This window comes from Antennarius striatus, chromosome 4 (assembly GCF_040054535.1).
Source record: "Antennarius striatus isolate MH-2024 chromosome 4, ASM4005453v1, whole genome shotgun sequence".
NCBI lineage: Eukaryota > Metazoa > Chordata > Actinopteri > Lophiiformes > Antennariidae > Antennarius > Antennarius striatus.
The window spans coordinates 4,898,443-4,916,277 of record NC_090779.1 but is presented as its reverse complement, the minus strand read 5'-3'; the positions used below and the strand labels follow the sequence as shown (position 1 = coordinate 4,916,277).

The 17,835-nt window shown below is 41.5% G+C and overlaps 1 protein-coding gene across 3 annotated transcripts in view; it reads left to right on the top strand.

Annotated features, from left to right (window-relative positions):
* Positions 1–17,835, top strand: part of wwp2 (WW domain containing E3 ubiquitin protein ligase 2) — a 46,279-nt gene that overhangs the window by 14,103 nt on the left and 14,341 nt on the right. For 2 of the 3 annotated variants that reach the window (XM_068312062.1, XM_068312061.1), the window contains exons 6-10: positions 123–201; positions 2,543–2,697; positions 3,936–4,176; positions 5,096–5,185; positions 12,507–12,681. In XM_068312062.1, the coding sequence (XP_068168163.1) occupies positions 123–201; positions 2,543–2,697; positions 3,936–4,176; positions 5,096–5,185; positions 12,507–12,681 (740 nt within the window). Of the gene's footprint in view, positions 1–122; positions 202–2,356; positions 2,401–2,542; positions 2,698–3,935; positions 4,177–5,095; positions 5,186–12,506; positions 12,682–17,835 lie in introns of those variants that run through there. The other variant, XM_068312063.1, reaches the window with a different exon arrangement.

Genomic DNA, 17,835 nt, shown 5'->3' with positions numbered 1-17,835 from the left:
TAGGGGTTGACCCTCAATCTCCTCACAACCCAAAGGCTCTATCATTCTGTTTTATTAGTGTAGTAATATTTAAATATTAATAGTATATATGTATCGTGATGATGGTCTATGTCCACATGCAGAGATACTGCAGTCGGACAGACCCAACCTGAGGAGGACCCAGAGTGAGGAGACTCCCAGCACAGCTGCAGCTCAGAACAGGTGAGGCCACACAGATACAGGTATGACTCTACAAACTGTCTCCATGGAGAGTTTGAAATTCAGATGCAGTCCCGGGATTGTATCAAGGAGATACAGTAGATGGTAGACTATATGTGTGACTAAACTAGACTAGAGGTGTAGCGTGCAGAGATGATACAAGGAAGAGAGGATTACTTAGCTTTGAGCATAAAGGCACGTGATAAAATTTGATTTGGAAAACGCATGATTTATAGATCTCTTGTCAGGCTCAGGTAAGTTATGAGAATGTTTCACCAAGTTGTGAGAAATAAAAAGATTTTGGAGTTTAAAAAGAAAACATGACTAATGCCTTCTTATGGCTTACATATTTTCCTATCTTTTAATGGCAGAATTTGTTCTTTTTTGTTCTTGCTGCTTTCTTGAGGTGAATATTGCACTTCTTTATATGACAGTCTTTTTCAGATACCATCATTATGCTTAGTTCCCAAAAAAATAACGAATCATTTAATGTACAAAAGAGTTAAAGAGAACCCACATAGAATGAAATTTCCCTGTGGGAAACTAAAAATGTAGCAGAAATGTCTGTATGAAAACAATCTGAGACAAAGACCATAGCAGGCCCCCACACAGAAAGAACATTATCCATATATTATACAGTACTTGTCATTGTCAGAAGCCCTCCCAGAACAATAAATAACCCTTCCCCAAAATAAAGACCAAGTCATTAATAATACAATTCTTATTTCCGTTAAGTACATATGATCCACCACCATTTTTGTGAATTATGAAGATGCTTCAGGAATGAATGTAATTTAGCCCTACAGAAGACTATATTTGGTTGAGAAGTCGTTCCATTCATTTGTTTTGTGTTAATTCTGGAGAGCAGCTTTTCACAATGTTGGGAAAAGAAGTCCCAGTTGAGGGGAAATGAGTGCAGAGAGTTACCAACCAATTCTATGTGGTTGGAGAGCAATCCGTATAGACGAATAAATGGTAACGTTGTCACTCTGAGTTGACATTTGTAACAGCGTTACCATGGTAATGTGTAAAATCTGCTCATGGGGGGGGGGGGGTGAGCTTTTTCTGGGCTGTTAGGCTTTGAATCACAAACTAAAAACACCAGAGGATATAGAAGGGGAGGTGGGAGGTGACATAAACGTTAGACTTCAGCCAATCGTAGAAAGTTCTTGTTTATGTCTGACGTTGACACACAGACACAGAAAACCACATTTGTCGGCATCTAAATCCAGCATAGTTCACTACCCTGCTGGTTTCCAATTTCTGTGGAATTTGTGGTTTAATAAGAAGAATAGCTAAATAATAAACCTGAGTGACCTTTTTCTAAAAGCGCTTATAAGAAAGTCATAAACTAAAGGCATAATTGCAATCAAAATAAGTGAAGTAAAGAAGAAAGGACTGCGTGAAGGCAGCCTGTGCCAGTATGGTCGACTGAAGCCCTTTTGCAGAGTGCCAGCACGTTATTCCCCTCTGAGTGTGGTTTCAGACGCCGCTCTCCTCGGCTACAACGCTAGTGGGATAATAAATAGTGGAACGGGCTGCATTTCTTTCAAAGCTCTGCGGCAATGGTGCACGGGGTCAGATGGTATTTCCCTACAAACATTGCAGGGGGCATTGAACACAGTTCAGCCAAGAGTCCAAACCAGCGCTGTCATGGAGAAGAAGTCAACATCTTCGTCCCGTTGTGTAACAGACAACGCAGAGAGAAAGAGGAGAAGTGTCTCCAATGACGACGAGCTGGTTGTCCACACACAAACACATCGGGGAGGTGCATCCACGCGTACCTACTGTCAGCGTCTGACCGCTGTTTCCTTCCTGCGCTGCTTCTTTTCCTTGTTGTGGTGAAGGAACAATCGAGCGCAGTCCTGAATCCAGTTGTCTGGTGACGGCTGCCCAATCGCTCCCTGCATTCCTCGGTCCCAGGGAGGGAAAGCCAACCTATTTGTATGAAAGGTCTTGTCAGAAAAGCAAAGCTATATTTAGTGTCAGGAAAATATTCAGAGGGGAAAAGTAGCCACCATCACTGGGTGTTGTTGTTTTTTTTTACTCTTATACACATGTTCCAGGTCCCCTGCGTCAGAAACAACAAAAGGCTAATTATGAGTTACCAGATCAAAGTAGTGGGGTGAGGAAGAGGACATGAAATACTGAATAAACAAAACAAGAAAACACAATGTCAGAAAAGTCCCAGACACTTTTACTGTAAGTAAACGATGTGTTTTTATCTCCTCCATCTCGTCATTCCTACCTTTTCCTGTCTGATTTTCACCCTGATCTACTTTCCTTTTACTTTTTCTCCCCATCTGCTCTGCTCCTCATCACCTTCCATCCTTCTGCCTCACAGGAGCAACAGACACTCAGTGGGAGGTCCTCAGGGTGGCTCCCCAGGGTCTTCCAGAGGAGACTCTCTGATTAATGGGGAGCTGAACGAGGATCAGGTCCCGGGGTCTGGTCACCGCCGGTCTTCCAAGGGTCATGGCAGCCCAGGAAGCAGCGCAGGTACAGTGTAGAGAAAGACTGCTAACCTGACACTGTTACAGACAAGCCTTTAACTTGAGCAGGACTTGACAGAAACTACTAATCTTATTTTTTTGCTGATATTATACATCCAAATTGAAATTAGATTATTCATATTAACTTACAAAGAGCTGAATTCTCTCTGCAGGAGAGTTTAAGCCTTTCATGGGATCAGAATCAGCTCAGGTTAACATTCTGCAGACAGAAAAGCAGATATTGATCAGCTACTAACTATTTTTAGCCCCTATTGTACATTAGGTTCATTAGCCTGATTATTTTATTGGCATACTATTGTTATCTGTTTTCAGTTACCAGATCAGAAAAAATACTTTAGATCAATACAACAGACATAACAATTGTGTTCTAGTACTGCAGTTGAATCCATTCAAACCACTTCAAGTACCTCACAGGAAGCATTTAATGCTAAGACTTACTTCAAACCTGTTGCGTACTCTAACACCAGTTTATGGAAACATGTCTGAGGAATCTTAGCCTGTTCCTCATGGACACGAGCCTCTGGTGCTGTTGTAGTGTTCTCCATATATGTTCTCTAACCACACTTTTTACCACCAGAGATGTTCAGCAGGATTCAAGTCAGGCGACCTGGACGGCCTCTATAATAATCCAGGGCTTCTCCTGAAGCCATCTATCTTTGTTTGGGATCATGGTTTTGACATGTCTTGTGCTGTTGGGTCAGCAGCAGTGAACGCCTTTGAGCTCAAGCATGGAGCTCTGAACTACATTTAGGCCTTAACAAAAAGTTCTACAGTGTTTAAACAATATTGGTAGATGTGTATTAAGAGGGATTATGCTTAGGGGGTTAAATCTTTTTAAAGAATATTACATTTTGTGCTGAATGTGAAAGCATTATGGTCTCCAACAGGACTTCTCTGTTGAATAGTGTTGTTCGCCAGTTGCCCGAATAATAATTGAGGGTTGAACTTGCTGAAGAGAGTATCTCAACTATATTATGCAACTGTAAATGCTCTGTTAAGTAAATTATTGTTATCTCAGCTAATCTTCACCAGGGATGTCTTCCAGTTCCAGCAATAAAAGTAAAGGTCAGCACTCGACTCGATAGATAAACATTGAAGATTGTGAAGTGTTGAAAGATTCACATCAACATCCTAAAGTCATCACGCTCCGTGATTCTGGTTTGTTTGAATGACTCTTTGGCTGTGCTTCATAGATGTCTCGTCTCTCTGTGTGTCGTCTCTCAGACAAAGTAGAACTGACTTCTAACGGACTGGAGAATAGTCGCTGGGGCATGGCCCGTCACACGCCTCCTCCGTCCTCCCCGTCAGGCCGATCCCCAGCTGCCAGCAGCAGCGGTAGTCCCTCTCCAGGACAGGACGCCTTGGGTCTGGCTGCACCATCAGAGCCAGGACCTAACACCACATCCAGCAACGAGCAAGCCAGCACCACCACCACAGAGTCCTCCACTGACTCACTTCCAACGGGGTAAGAGTTGATGCGTGTAGTACTGAAGGGTAGTAGAAGCAGCTTGAGGTGCAGTTTGACTCCCTGACTGCCAGTGATGTCTGTAGACATCAATTCGACGGGGAGGGCTGGGGGACAGTCTGGTGGAGCTTGTCAGTCAAAATCAGGCTTCTAATAATGGAATTTAGCGTCATGACAACTGATCCAGTTACGGAACCGAGGATGGAGACTCAGAGGAAGATGGAGAAGTTGAGACAGCTTACGATGCAACAAAGTGTGCGTATGTCAGGGCTCATTGGCGAGTGAACACGGCGTTGCTCTGAGCGAAGCAACATTGGATTGCTTAAGAACAGAAAGCAAAAGGCTATTAAATGTCTGGAGCGTCAGAGGATTCTCTCTGACCATTTCTGCTGAAGTGGATCAGTTGATACAAAGAGCTGGCAACTAATGAGTTTAGGTACTACGTAATGCAGATGATTCTTCACTATAATGTAAACCTATTAATGTCAAACTGAAATGTGTTATACTTTGGCTTTATGTTCCGAAAGAATCACCAAATCTTCATTATCACTTATAAGAAATTGAACTATGTCTCGTGACATGAAACACCACTATCTGTGTGTAATCTATAATCAATACATTGTGGTGCATCCTTGTCAGTGGCTTGTCAATCAAGAGTGTGCTGACTCAGCAGAACTCAATCTTATTTAATGTACAAACTACAGTAAAGGAAACAGAAGACTTTTTCCAATACAGAAGTATTTTCTAAATGGCCTGTTATCAGCTGAAGTAGCTCAAAGGGAGAAAAACCTTAATGATAACTTTTTACTCTGTGTTACTGTTAAAACACCGGAGGACAATATTTACTGTCGTGTTAATGTTTATGATATGAAGTTGTCAAATGATTTAAGGTGTGAATTTCCTTTTCTCCTGTGTGCAGCTGGGAGCAGCGGGTGTTGCCACATGGGAGGGTGTATTATGTCGACCATAACACCAAAACCACGACCTGGGAGCGACCACTGCCACCAGGGTAACGCCGTCACAACCTTCTTGTGTTTTCTGTGGTGATGCATGGATTGAAACACACTAGGGTTAGGTGATACGTTAATATTTTTGATTGACATGGGTCTTCAAATATAAGATATCAACCATTCATGTCTTCTACCTCTGAAAATGTGAAAGAAACTCTGTGACCACAGGTAAAGATAACAAAGCAGCACTCATGCGATCTCCAAGCTAAACTTTTGTTCTTGTGGTAAACTGAGATGAAAAACTAATGACAGCACCTGACCCATGATCCAGATGAACAGACGGCTCATTGGAAGTGTTTTTAGTTGTTTCTTTTTTGCATTTCGGACAAAAGCCACCGGCATGCTATAGGCTGTAGTCGTGTAGTGTCAGCAAATCCTGCAAGAGATGCCTCACAACAGTGTGATCTATTGCTGTATTGTTCTAAATTAAAAGTGCTGCTATTTTAGTCCATAAGGCATCATATTTGATAGATTTTTAGTTGTTGTTTTTTTAGTTGTTTTTTTATATTTCTAAATGTGTTGATTGTAGATAATAGAATTTATTCTGTGTTCAGATTGGTCTGCTGTTCTGTGTAAGTTTAAGTTTGTACATTAGAGTTTTGGCCAAGATACCAGCTTTTTCAGAAGCAAGTGTTTCATTTTCTGTTTTCACCGCCAGGTTAAAAGTAGCAAGCTGACAACTTTAAGTTCATTATTATTATTATTATTAATAAACATATAGACATTTGAATATACTTTAAGGGACAGTAAAGTTAATTTTAAATGACATATATGTTATTCATTATTATGAAAAATAGAAAAAAAACCACATGTGTGTAGTATCATCCGTTTGGTCAAAAAAGCTTAATCTGCACCGCAGCAGCTTCCGCATTCTGTGGTCACGTGGGCGTCACACGTCACTGGGGCCAAACATAGTTTAGCAGCCATAAGAAACAGTACAATTCTGGACGCGATTAACACCAAAAGTATCCTGGTTACCTGCGCGGTGAACGGTTGTGTCACCAGAACAGCAACAAGACGCGAAGACAAGGACCTGTCGCGGGAAGGTATCGCCCTAAAAATGCTAACGCGCTAGCTCGTCAATGGGATTGTCCATAGTATGTTAGCATTGAGCTAACCGCCATTTATTACTATTGAACTGTGTGGAATTAATAACAACTGTAGTTGTTATTAATTCCACAGTGAATTTATTTGAAAGTCGCGTCTTTTGCTGTTCTGTTGACACAACCGTTCACTGCGCACGTAACCATGATATTTTTGGTGTTAATAGCGTCTCGAATTGCATTGCTTCTTATGGCTGCTAAGCTATGTTTGGACCCAGTGACGTGTGACGCCCACGTGACCACTGAATGCGGAAGCTGCCGCGACGCAGATTTTAAGCTTTTTTGATCAAACGGATGATGCTACACATATAAAATTTATTCTTTCTTCTATTTTTCATAACGATGAATAACTTATATGTCACTTAAAATTAACTTTACTGTCCCTTTAACAAATGAAGTTGTACATAGAAATCACTGGTACCCTTGGTCAACACATTAATATCCAGTCACACATGTAAACTTCTTGATCAAACTAAAGGAAAGAAAGATTTGTGCAGTTCATTCAACCAATGGATTTTATGTTTGTGTCATCACCGTCTGCTTGTTGTTTCTGTTGTGTTTATGCAGGCTAGACCAGAGTGGGTGTTGCACGCAGCCATCATGCTGTAATAGCCTTCATTTTCAAATCATGTTCAGCTCTTCCACCTCTGCTTTCAGATAGATGGATAAATAGATAGATATATACTTTATTAATCCCAAGGAAATTTTTGTTTTTTCTTTGTTTTGTTCTTTGTCTAGTTTCTAGTTTCTTCATTATAGTTTAACTGGGTGTTAACAGATTAGCAGGTTTCCTGTCACTGTGACCATTTCTTTTGCAATGGGTTAAATTTAATTCCAAATTCCAGGTTTTTATTTCATCAGACATGCAAATTTAGTGTGTTCCAGTGTCGTTAGTAGCCAGACCAAGCCCTTTTGTTATAAGTGTTATGTTCTCAGCTGCCACTACCCCCTCACCTTAATAGGTCCATAATCACCTAGTTTGATTGAGCTGAGCCGTCATAATGAGCACACAGTTTTCTGCTAGTTTTTGTCTACACATTAAAAATATGGAGAAAAAAAGCATCCAGCCCTTTTAAGACATTTTTCTTCCATCAATTATTTGTTGATTTTCAAAGTATGTCAGACTACTGTAGATGTCAGAGAGAAAGAGAGGCTGTTTTTAGGAAAAGGTCAGCTCCCCCTCCTCCTCAAATCTCCATCCCCCATCTCACTTTTTCCATGCAAGGAACGAGAGCGTGGGGGCCCGGAGAACAAAAGTCCTTTCTTAGCGCCACATGTACTTCCATCCACCACTGTGTTGGCAACTGGCCGCCATGGCTCTTCAGAGGATCAATTAGCAAACGAATGCTGGTCTAGGGCTCCAGATGCACACATCAGAATTTGTTTAGAGGTTGGGGATGGAGTGGGGAGGTCCTGAGTTAAGCAATCAGGGATTGGAAGCTGAAATAATGAAAGCCATCCGAAGGCAGAGTGAGGAAAGTTTCTGAGTTAGAGGGCTCACATATATTGTTCAGTCTCTGGGAAGTTGTATGATGTCATAGTGTGGTTTATTTGACACCCGCAGAAAGGGGGTCTCTTGAATTAAAAGTCACACTGTTTACATAAAGCTGTGCTTGTCCAAAGGAAAGAGCGCTTCCAAATGAATGTCAAAGTCGTGTTCACTAGTTTGATGAGGAATACAGTTGCTCTAATGCTGTTGCTCTACGGTATGTGTGTACATTTAAACGTGAACTCAGCAGTGCTGAGATGTTTGGTAATTAGGGCAACATGAACCAGTTCAGACACAAGCCACCAAGGAATGTCAATAGATGTTCTGTAGTAAAGCGTAGCAGACCCCCAAAAACGGCACTAAAAGTAGTAAAAAGTTATTCACTGCAGTAAAGAATGACGTAGGTCTAAACCACAATCAGGAAACGGACAACCACAGAACAGAAAAGCTCTGGATCACATTTCAACAGAAAGATTTAATACAACAATTACACAGTTATTATGAACAATGGTTCAAGGTGACATGGAACACACTTGTTTCTGTCCGTCTATCTACTATTTTATAGTGCATCAGTGCATGCTACATAACTTCAATAACAACTTACAGTCAGTTGTATAAAGCCATATGGAGTGTTAATCTGTTAGAGTAACAGTAGATGGTGATGCTGCTTCCCCTGGAGCAGTGCTGCTGAATATTTGGTGACATCAATTACAGCTGAAATTATGTTTGTTATTATCGACACTGTAAGGTATCTCTAATACCTTACAGTATCTCTAATTTGTTCACTTCTCAGCGTTGGTCCAGAAGTGAACAAATGGCTGAAAAGTTTTGACGAAAACACTGAAAAATCTTGGAGAAAATTTTCCCAGAAGAGCAGAGACTGTTACAGGTGTAAAGGGGAACCTACTCCATATTAGTGCCTTTGACTGTAGAATGGAATGTCATAAGTGTTGCTGTAGGTGTAAGAGCCAGGTTCCAAATACTTTTGTCCAGATAGGGCGTGTAGGCCACCTCTGTGTACCTGACTTTGTCACTTTAATCTAGTTATCCTATGTGTGAAGTTGCAGCCATGTTTCTATCCTTACATTGTGTTTGTCCTCTCAGGACTACGATTACATTCCACGGAGGAAGCAGGAGTCTTAATGGTTGCTGTCAGGTGTACAATACTGTGGTGAGACCAGCGATGTTGTTTGGTCTAGAGACAGTGTGACTGAGGAAAAGACAGGAGACAGAGCTGGAGGTAGCAGAGATGACGATACTGAGGTTCTCTCTGGGAGTGACCAGGAAGGATAGGATCAGGAATGAGTACATCAGAGGGACAGCACATGTTAGAGGTTTTGGAGATAAAGTCAGAGAAGCCAGACTGAGATGGTTTGGACATGTCCAGAGGAGAGATAGTGAATATATTGGTAGAAGGATGCTGAGTTTTGAACTGCCAGACAGGAGGCCTAGAGGAAGACCAAAGAGGAGGTTTATGGATGTAGTGAAAGAGGACATGAAAGTAGTTCGTGTGAGAGAAGAGGATGCAGAAGACGGGGTTAGATGGAGGCAACTGATTCGCTGTGGCGACCCCTGAAGGGAAAAGCCGAAAGGAAAAGAAGAAGAATGGTTGCTGTCAAAGTGGTGATGAGCAGTGGTTCAACAGAAGGACAAGGGTCTGTGGAGTGTGAATCTGACCAGTTTATGGTGAGGATGCTCTGCAAATACATTGATCTGGATAGCTGATCACATGACTGGTGCAAAAGTTAAAGTTAGAAAGCTGAACTAAGTAGAGACACCGGAGCAGGCCACTGTGGGCTCTGGGGTTTTCCCTGGCTCCACCAAATAAGTAGCTCGCGCTAATATCAGAGAGGAGGGAATTTTCTGATCCTTTTAAAGGAAGCTCAGAGGCATCGTGGTTAGAGATTCTGTCTCAACCAGATAATTCCCTGTGTTTGCAGACATCCCTGCTGCTGAAGCGTCCTGTGTCTGTCCGGGGTAGCTGTTGTGTAGCTATGCCTGACTTTTGACTCCAATCTTAAAGGGAAACTTGTTTTTACCTTCCTTGCATCAGCTTACATCTTTAGCATGATCAATAGGTTCAAAAACATTTTTCAAGAGCATTACCATTTCACAAAAAGTTATATATATTTGGGTCTGATAGGACTGTTGAGGCCAGAAGAACTGACTGCTGCAGCTTTTTAGATGTTTTCAGGGAGAAATATCTAAACCTACCCTCAATCTGTTGTACCAGATTAACTTAGTTCTGCTGTTTTTACTGTAAATAATAAGTCATCCTCCCTGCAATTTTTAGAAATTCATTTATCATAGATATTTTCCGTGTCTGTTTTTCTTATATTTTAAATTTAGAGAGCAATAGCACTTTTTTCACACTTGCAACAAAAACATCTTTATAGTTGTATCTGAAACTGTGGTTTATTATTATTTTAATCATTTTGTCTTCAAGAATGAAAGAAAGATGGATTATTATTGACATATGTTCAAAAGTTCTGATCACCACCATGTTCTGATCACCACCATGAGCGAATAACTTTTCCTTGAATAACTACCAAACTAATAGTGAAGTTAGTTTCATCCGGCCTCTAAAAACTAGAGGCGTTTTTCTGGTCCAGGAGTCATGAGGGTCAAACTATCATGAGACCGTTGCTCTTAGGCGCCGTGACATAATGTGGTGAGTGAGCTGCCTTGGCGGAGCTCTGCACTCTTGAGTATCATGTAGTTAAAAACGTATTCATGCATAGAAAGTTGACAGAGCATGTAAGCTGTCACTCTACAAGCCCGCTTCATATCCACTGTACACTGAAGACATACTGTGAAAGTCAGTTTGAATTAATAGCTGAGTCTTTTTAGGGGACTTGGACCACCAGAAAATAACAAATGAGAGTTTTCCATTCATACTCAAGGAGTGAAGAGCTCTGATTTTTTGTGTACTTGCATTTTCTATGCTGTTATATTAACATTGTAGAGATTTGGGGGGGGAAGTTTTTTATCAGGTAATTGAATGTTGAATCTGATTTTACTGCAGAGTAGAGCAGAGATTAGTGCACAGTTTATGTCTACCTCATTTTAAAAATAGTTTTTCCCAAAAAATCAGTAAGAAAATAGAGTAAACTGTGAATTATACACCTAAAGAAAGCAGCAATGTTTTAAATTGTTGAATAAAGCACCAAACCACAAAAATCAAGTTGACTGTAACCTCTAGACATGGTAGTGTGACAGCTTCTGGACTAGAATGAGCCTTTTAGTCCATTAGACAATGTGGACAGCTCCTATGATGTATTTGATAAGTTCTGTTTTTCTGAGGTGTCCTGTAGATTTCAGTGGCTATAGTGTTTCTTTGATTATAATAACACAGTGTTGAAGAATCTAGAGAGGATGAACTAAACCTTTCTAAAAGGGCAGGATGTTTCTAACGTGAGGGTCAGCAGTGGAAGGGCTACCATGAGTGTTTCTTCTTTTGTGTGTGTGTTTGCTTTTCTCAAGCCTGTTGGTATCTGAAGTGTATTTTAGTGAGCAGACGGAAGTCGACACTGTTTTCTCTTTAAAATTCTGTAGCGCTGAAGTCAGAGATATGAAATTAGCAGCAGAATGAGAACAGTTGGCTGAGTGTGTGGAGGCATGTGAATCTTTGTGGGTGTGTGGTTGGGTGGAACTCTGTATCTCAGTCCACGTCCAGACCCCTTCTCAGGGGAGTATAGCTCTGAGTCAGGCCACCGACACACAAACACACGACAGCTCATGGTTACCGTCACGCCTGTCGTCCCCTATAGTTTGGCCCGGTCGTCACTGAGGGACGGTGTGGTCCTCAGAGGGAATAAAGTGTTTTCATGTCTGAGGCCAGTCCAAACCAATGACGGCACAGCGAAAGGTAAATAAAGATGTGAGGGCCTGTCATAGCTTCATGGTGCCTTTCAGGAGACGCAGAGCAAATATACTGAGGGACGCTGGTTGTGTCCCAACAGTAGCTGTAGGTGGAGGATTACATTTAAATACAAAAATTATGAAAATTTTCTATTTTATAATTTCCTCCTACCGATGCAGTGAGGAAGTGGAATTCAAAAAAAGTCAGAAGTCAACCGAAGTGTTCTGACATGAAAGTTTCTACACATGACAAACACTGACCTGGTTAGAAGGGATTTCTGTCCAGTGTTATTGCACACTTTTGTGCACATGCTCCATGTGTGGGACTGGAACCCTCTGATCGTTTAAAAATGTGGCATATTTTATTTATTTTTTTGAGTGAAAAATGTATTTTCAGATAAACCAGATAAAAATTGCCCTTAACAGGAATAATAAAATTACTTTGTTACGTCTCTGTCCAGTGAAAATCGGCTTCAGTGGGGGATTCTGAGTGTACTGCGCTTGTTCTGTTCACCGTAGCGCCCCGTCCCATTCATGAAGTAGAAGAATATAGGTTTTATTGATCCTAACTATGTTTGATTAAACATAATTCAGTATAACCCATGCTCCTTTGTCTTCCTCGCTCATCTCCTTTCTCTTTCCCTGCTTCATTCCCAGCTTAATCTTCTCTTCTTCCTCCACTCTGTCTCCCTCCTCTTTGTGTTTTCTTTCCATTTCTTTCTATAATTTCTTTTTCCTCATCTCCATAAATCAGTTCTGTTCCTAACTGCAGCACAGCTTTATGTTACAACCACCCACTCCGGAAGTGCTAAATAAAGATGTTGTTGAAGGCTAATGCCTTCTCTCTGTGTCTGCCCCGTATTCCAGCTGGGAGAAGCGAGTGGACCAGCGGGGCAGGTACTACTACGTGGACCACAACACCAGAACGACCACATGGCAGAGACCCACGGCCGAGTCGGTGCGAAACTATCAGCAGTGGCAGAGCCAGCGCAGCCAGCTGCAGGGCGCCATGCACCAGTTCAGCCAGCGCTTCCTCTACCAGGTACTGCAGGGCGTGAGGACACCTCACCGAGGTGGGGTGAAGGTGTTCAGCACCTCTATTAACTGCTCTCTCCTCAGTATTAGACAATGTTACATCTTTAACCACAGATGATAAACCCAAACCCAGTACTAAGCAAAAAGGATGGTTTGCAAATTGTTCATGAAAAATAATTGAGGAAACATCCACGTTTGTGCAAATCTGACTGAGTAAAATAAAAAAGGATATTGTGTTTTGGAAAAGTCAGAGGTTGATTCCTTAAGCAGTTAACACTTATGAGATTGAGACAGCCAGCTTCCTCAATGAGCCATTATTAAAACAAGCCCTAAACGTCTTACAGCCTTCTATAAAAACACCCCGCCCAGCACTCTGCTTGTTTTTCGATGTACCACTTCCAGTTCCCATGAATCTTCTGTGGGCATGCCTAGTTTTACAGTCGCATTTGTCTTCCTTGACTATATGTAACTATATGTAAAGTTTTGCTCTTGTATTGCTCTGCCTCGTGAATTGGTAGTTTTTGAACTTTGAATATTAAATATATGAGTTGCAGGGAAACGGAACTCCTTTGTAAAAAGACACAAACTGTGAGCAGGAGGTGCCGCTGTTCACATTTACTCATTTAAAATCCACTGGGATTTGCAGTGGCCTTTGGCTGCACATCTTTTTGAATCCTGCTAATTGTATTAGTTGACTTTATTGATTGTAAAACCAGTATTATTACAGAAATACCCTTCTGCTAATGATGCCCTTTAACAAGGAGAGGACAGTGAGATTTCATTTCAAGCCTCTAAGCCTCTAATGAAAATGTACAGAAAGAACCAAAACCTAGATTAAATGCTTTTTTTTTTTTAATATATTGTTAATTGTCTCCTTTTTGTTTTGCTCCTTTTAGGGCATTTCTGTAGTTATTGTGTGTTTGCTTGTGTTAAGACAACATTGAGCTCTGAACATTTGGCAGCGTTTGACCTTTCATGGACTTTAATGGATCTCAGCTACATTTTACCTGCATTCAGGGAGGACAGAACACACAAAAAGCAAAATACTGATACTTTCAAGCTGAACAGTTCTGGTGGGCTACAAACTATTCACTTCCTACCCTGCTTCTGTGTCCTCCTCTGCCTGCAGCTCCCCCACCTCTCGTTGTTTGTGTGTGTGTGTGTGTGTGTGTGTGTGTGTGTGTGTGTGTGTGTGTGTGAAAAGTCAATCGGTAGGCCTGCCATCCATGCTGATAATGGACTGGTCTGTCTTGGAATGCCCACACTGCTGATAGCAGCGACTATTTATGGTCTCAGTGTGTGTGAACAAGGAAACACACACAAAACGGCTCATAGTTTGACTGCAAACATGGCCACATGTTCTACTGGCCGACTGACACGAAGTATGTGTGGGCTCACTCAAAAAAAAAAAAAAAGACTGAAAAAGTTCTGCTGCCATTAAAAACCAGAACATGTCTCGTTATATTTGGATTATCCTGAGTATTTTAGTCCGGTTCTAGTTGGTGAAACGTGTCGACAGTTTAGTCCCTTCCAAGACATCAGCTTATTATTAATATTTGTCAATTTAGTCAAGCCAGAAAAAATAATTTTGGTGATTTTACTTTGATTATCTTCTCATCTGATGAAAAACAAGTTGAAAGAAATGTCTGGTCTGATGATGTCAATGTGAGGATATTTATTCTGAACGGCTCCCGGCTTCAGGCCAGCCAGCTTCTGACCCGTTCAGACTCTTGATCACCGGCTGGATCATGAAGAAGTGAGACGTAGCGGTCCTGAGGGAACCCTTACGCTGTTGCTTCCATTAGGTGATCCATTCTCCTTCCTCAGCATTCGAGGACTGTGATCGTTTCTGTGGACTGAAGTTGTTGTTATTCAAACCAAAGTCTCGTCTGTTGTTGTTGATTTAGTTTCAGATGGTTCGTCTCATCTTACTGGAGGAAAACCAAACAGATTTCACCACGCTGTGTATGTTAATGGAAGTGTGTGTGTGTGTGTGTGTGTGTGTGTGTGTGTGTGTGTGTGTGTGTGTGTGTGTGTGTGTGTGTGTGTGTGTGTGTGTGTGTGTGTGTTCAGATGTGCTCACAGGGCTGTAATGTTGTAGTCAGGTGCCATTTCTATTCAGTCTCACCAATGACAACCAAAGAGGGACAATGAGCCAGTCGTGCTCTTAAATGGACCATGACACTGTAACGAATGCCTGCGTTAACACACACACACACACACACACACACACACACACACACACACACACACACACACACACACACACACACACACACACACACACACACACACACACACACACATCTAGAGGTTGAAGTTGTTTCTGTCCAAACTCATAAACAGCAGCAAGAGTTTTTATTAGTGACAGACTGATGTTTGCAGATACGTTTGTGTGTGTGTGTGTGTGTGTGTGTGTGTGTGTGTGTGTGTGTGTGTGTGTGGTAATTGCGGCTCCTTAGTGACCCCAGGGAGAGCAGCCTCAGTCATTAACTCCAGTTTCCGGCTCTCCCCCTTCGTTTCTGCCAGTCGTCTACCTCCATCTCCTCCTCCTGCCCAAATCACCCTTCCTCCTCCTCCTCCTCCCACCTCTCCACTATTCTATTGCCTCTCCAAAATCCCCCCCAATCTCACTTTTCCCCTTAAAATCCCCCGTTCAGCATCACACCAAAACATCTTTATTTTTGTTCTTGCCCCATGTTAGATACCGCCCTCCCCCATCTTATATCTGTTTTTAGCCACCCTTCATTTGCCCCCCTCACCTTCCCTCAAACACTTCCTTCTCTCCAACCTTCTGTCTGTTCTGGCTGGAACAAGGACCCTTAACAGCAGCACCTGAATCGGTCCTGTGTTTCATCACGGCCACTGCCCAACAGAAAACTCACACACGTCCACACGGCTGAACGTCACGTTCACTGGTGTTTACCCACAAGCCTTCAGTGCTCATGTTTCCATAAAGCACGTTTGTAAGTGGCTTGTAGCATGAAAGGACAATGAACAGAAGTGAATCCAAGTGCTGTTTTCTTAACATGATGTTTGAATCTCATTAGAGTGATTTACTGTATGATCGTGTCGTCGACACGGTTTGACAGCATTTGGGTTTTAATGCTTCTGCATTAAAGTCAGGGTTCTTTGAGGCCATTGGCATAATCTGGCTACTAGTGTTAAGGATCAGTGCTCATTCATGCACCAAAAATGTGTTTGGTGTTTTCATTTGACTCAGTTTTCAGTAATTTGGTAAAGTATGACTTATTTGCTGTCTGTCTATTGAAAATACACAAGTATTTAATTTTCATGTAATGGATTGTGATGAAGTGCTGCTTCCTGAGGTGAAGAAGGCGTCAAATCATGTCAGATGTGCATCCTTCCTTGTATGAATGCAGTCATCATGGAGATTGAAATGAAAAAGTTGACCACAGAAGTCATTGTTACTATAATGACGATTCATTTGAGGATCCTCCTGACGTTTTTGGAATTCTAAGCATCAGATTTTTTTTTCTGATCTCAAAATCGATTCCTGGATATTTAATCTCTTTGGAAAACTGAAATCCCAGCCTTTGAATGTCACACTGAATATGATAATGTAGAGGATGTGTTCAGAGGGAAGGTTAAAGTCATGTGAGCTGTGTTTCTTTGGACAGAAGTGTTTTTAAGGGATTAACTAAATAGTTCACTCCTGAGGGACAAATATGTGTGTCTAAATTTCAACCCACCAAAGGTTTAATTTCTAGATTTTTCCAGAGTCTCTAATGATTAATGATAATGATGATTGTTTTTAATTACTGGGTTGACTAAAAACCCTTTGGTGTCTGTTATGAATGTTTACAACAGTAGAATTTGGGGGCCTTTGAAGTGATTATTTCTGAGTTTCTTTTAATGTTGTTGATCAGTGATTGGGAAAATATATATTACTGTATAATATTTCATATATGAAGTGTATGTACTGTATATATAATTATTTATGAATTGGTGTCAGAATACCAAAATTAAGTTATTGATTGTTTATTAATGGTAAATGAAAGTCTAACTAAATGAAACCATGAAAATATTCAGCAGCAAAAGAAAATTTCTGTTTTCAGTGAAGTCTGTTGGCTGACGAACTCGCTGACCTCCAGTTTACTGGAATCCTCTCGGTCACTTTCTCTTTCTATGTCACAAATTTACTCTCTAAATATGGGAAACGTATTTTCCTCACAATAGAAATGTTCCTGAAGTTTTCACAGTTGTATTTTCACTCAGAAGGTTGTGTATCATGTGAAGCCATTTTCAAAGCGATGAACTGAAATCACCGTCTTTGTCTTCCGCTTTGAACGCGGCCCTTATGGCGTATTCCTTTGAGATCCATAACACACAGCCATTATTTCACACATTTGTGCCAACATGCCGCTTTTCCCGCTCTTCCTCGCCCTCCCTTGTTTTCCCAGTCCCTCTTTCTTTCTCCCTCCAGCCTGTCTGGAAGCTGCTAAGGAGCTGAATGGCCAGAGCCAGGATGAAGTCATCATGTCTTTATATCATTATATTCTCCTTTTACCTTTTTTAGTCACAGAAAACCCATAAGGGTGGGGCGTTGGGGCATGGATTGACTGTCGATGGGAGCAACACACACACACACACACACACCCTTTAACCTTGTTACACACCCACTACCGCTCCTGCAGCAGGCCCTGTCCTTTCCATCTCGGCTCCCTCAGAGTTTCCATGACAGAGCCGTTTTCAATGGGCACAGTCACCTCGCTTTTTGGGACTTGCGACGCAAAGTGACGCTGACATGCTCTACAGAATATAATCATCACTTCTGTGGTGCAGTTTGTCAAACCGAGAAAAAAAACACTCGAAAGTTTATGTTATTCACCTCGAAAGTTTGTGTTATTCACCTCAATGTGGCCAATAAAAAGTACCAATCTCATCCTGTTTGGACAAAAAGCTGCTTGATGGACAGCAAATGAACCAAAAATAAATTTCTCCACTTTTTTGATTTTCGAATGTGTCATTGATCATTTTACAGGTTGAGATTTGTTTGATGCCCTAACGTGTGAATAGTCTCCCCACATTTTTTCATTGAAAGCACCGTTATTTCAGTACTAACCTGCGAAGGCATCATCATGAGTGGCCCGTGTTCTGCTCGCTGCTAAACTCAACGGCACTGAAGTTAGCTTCAAAC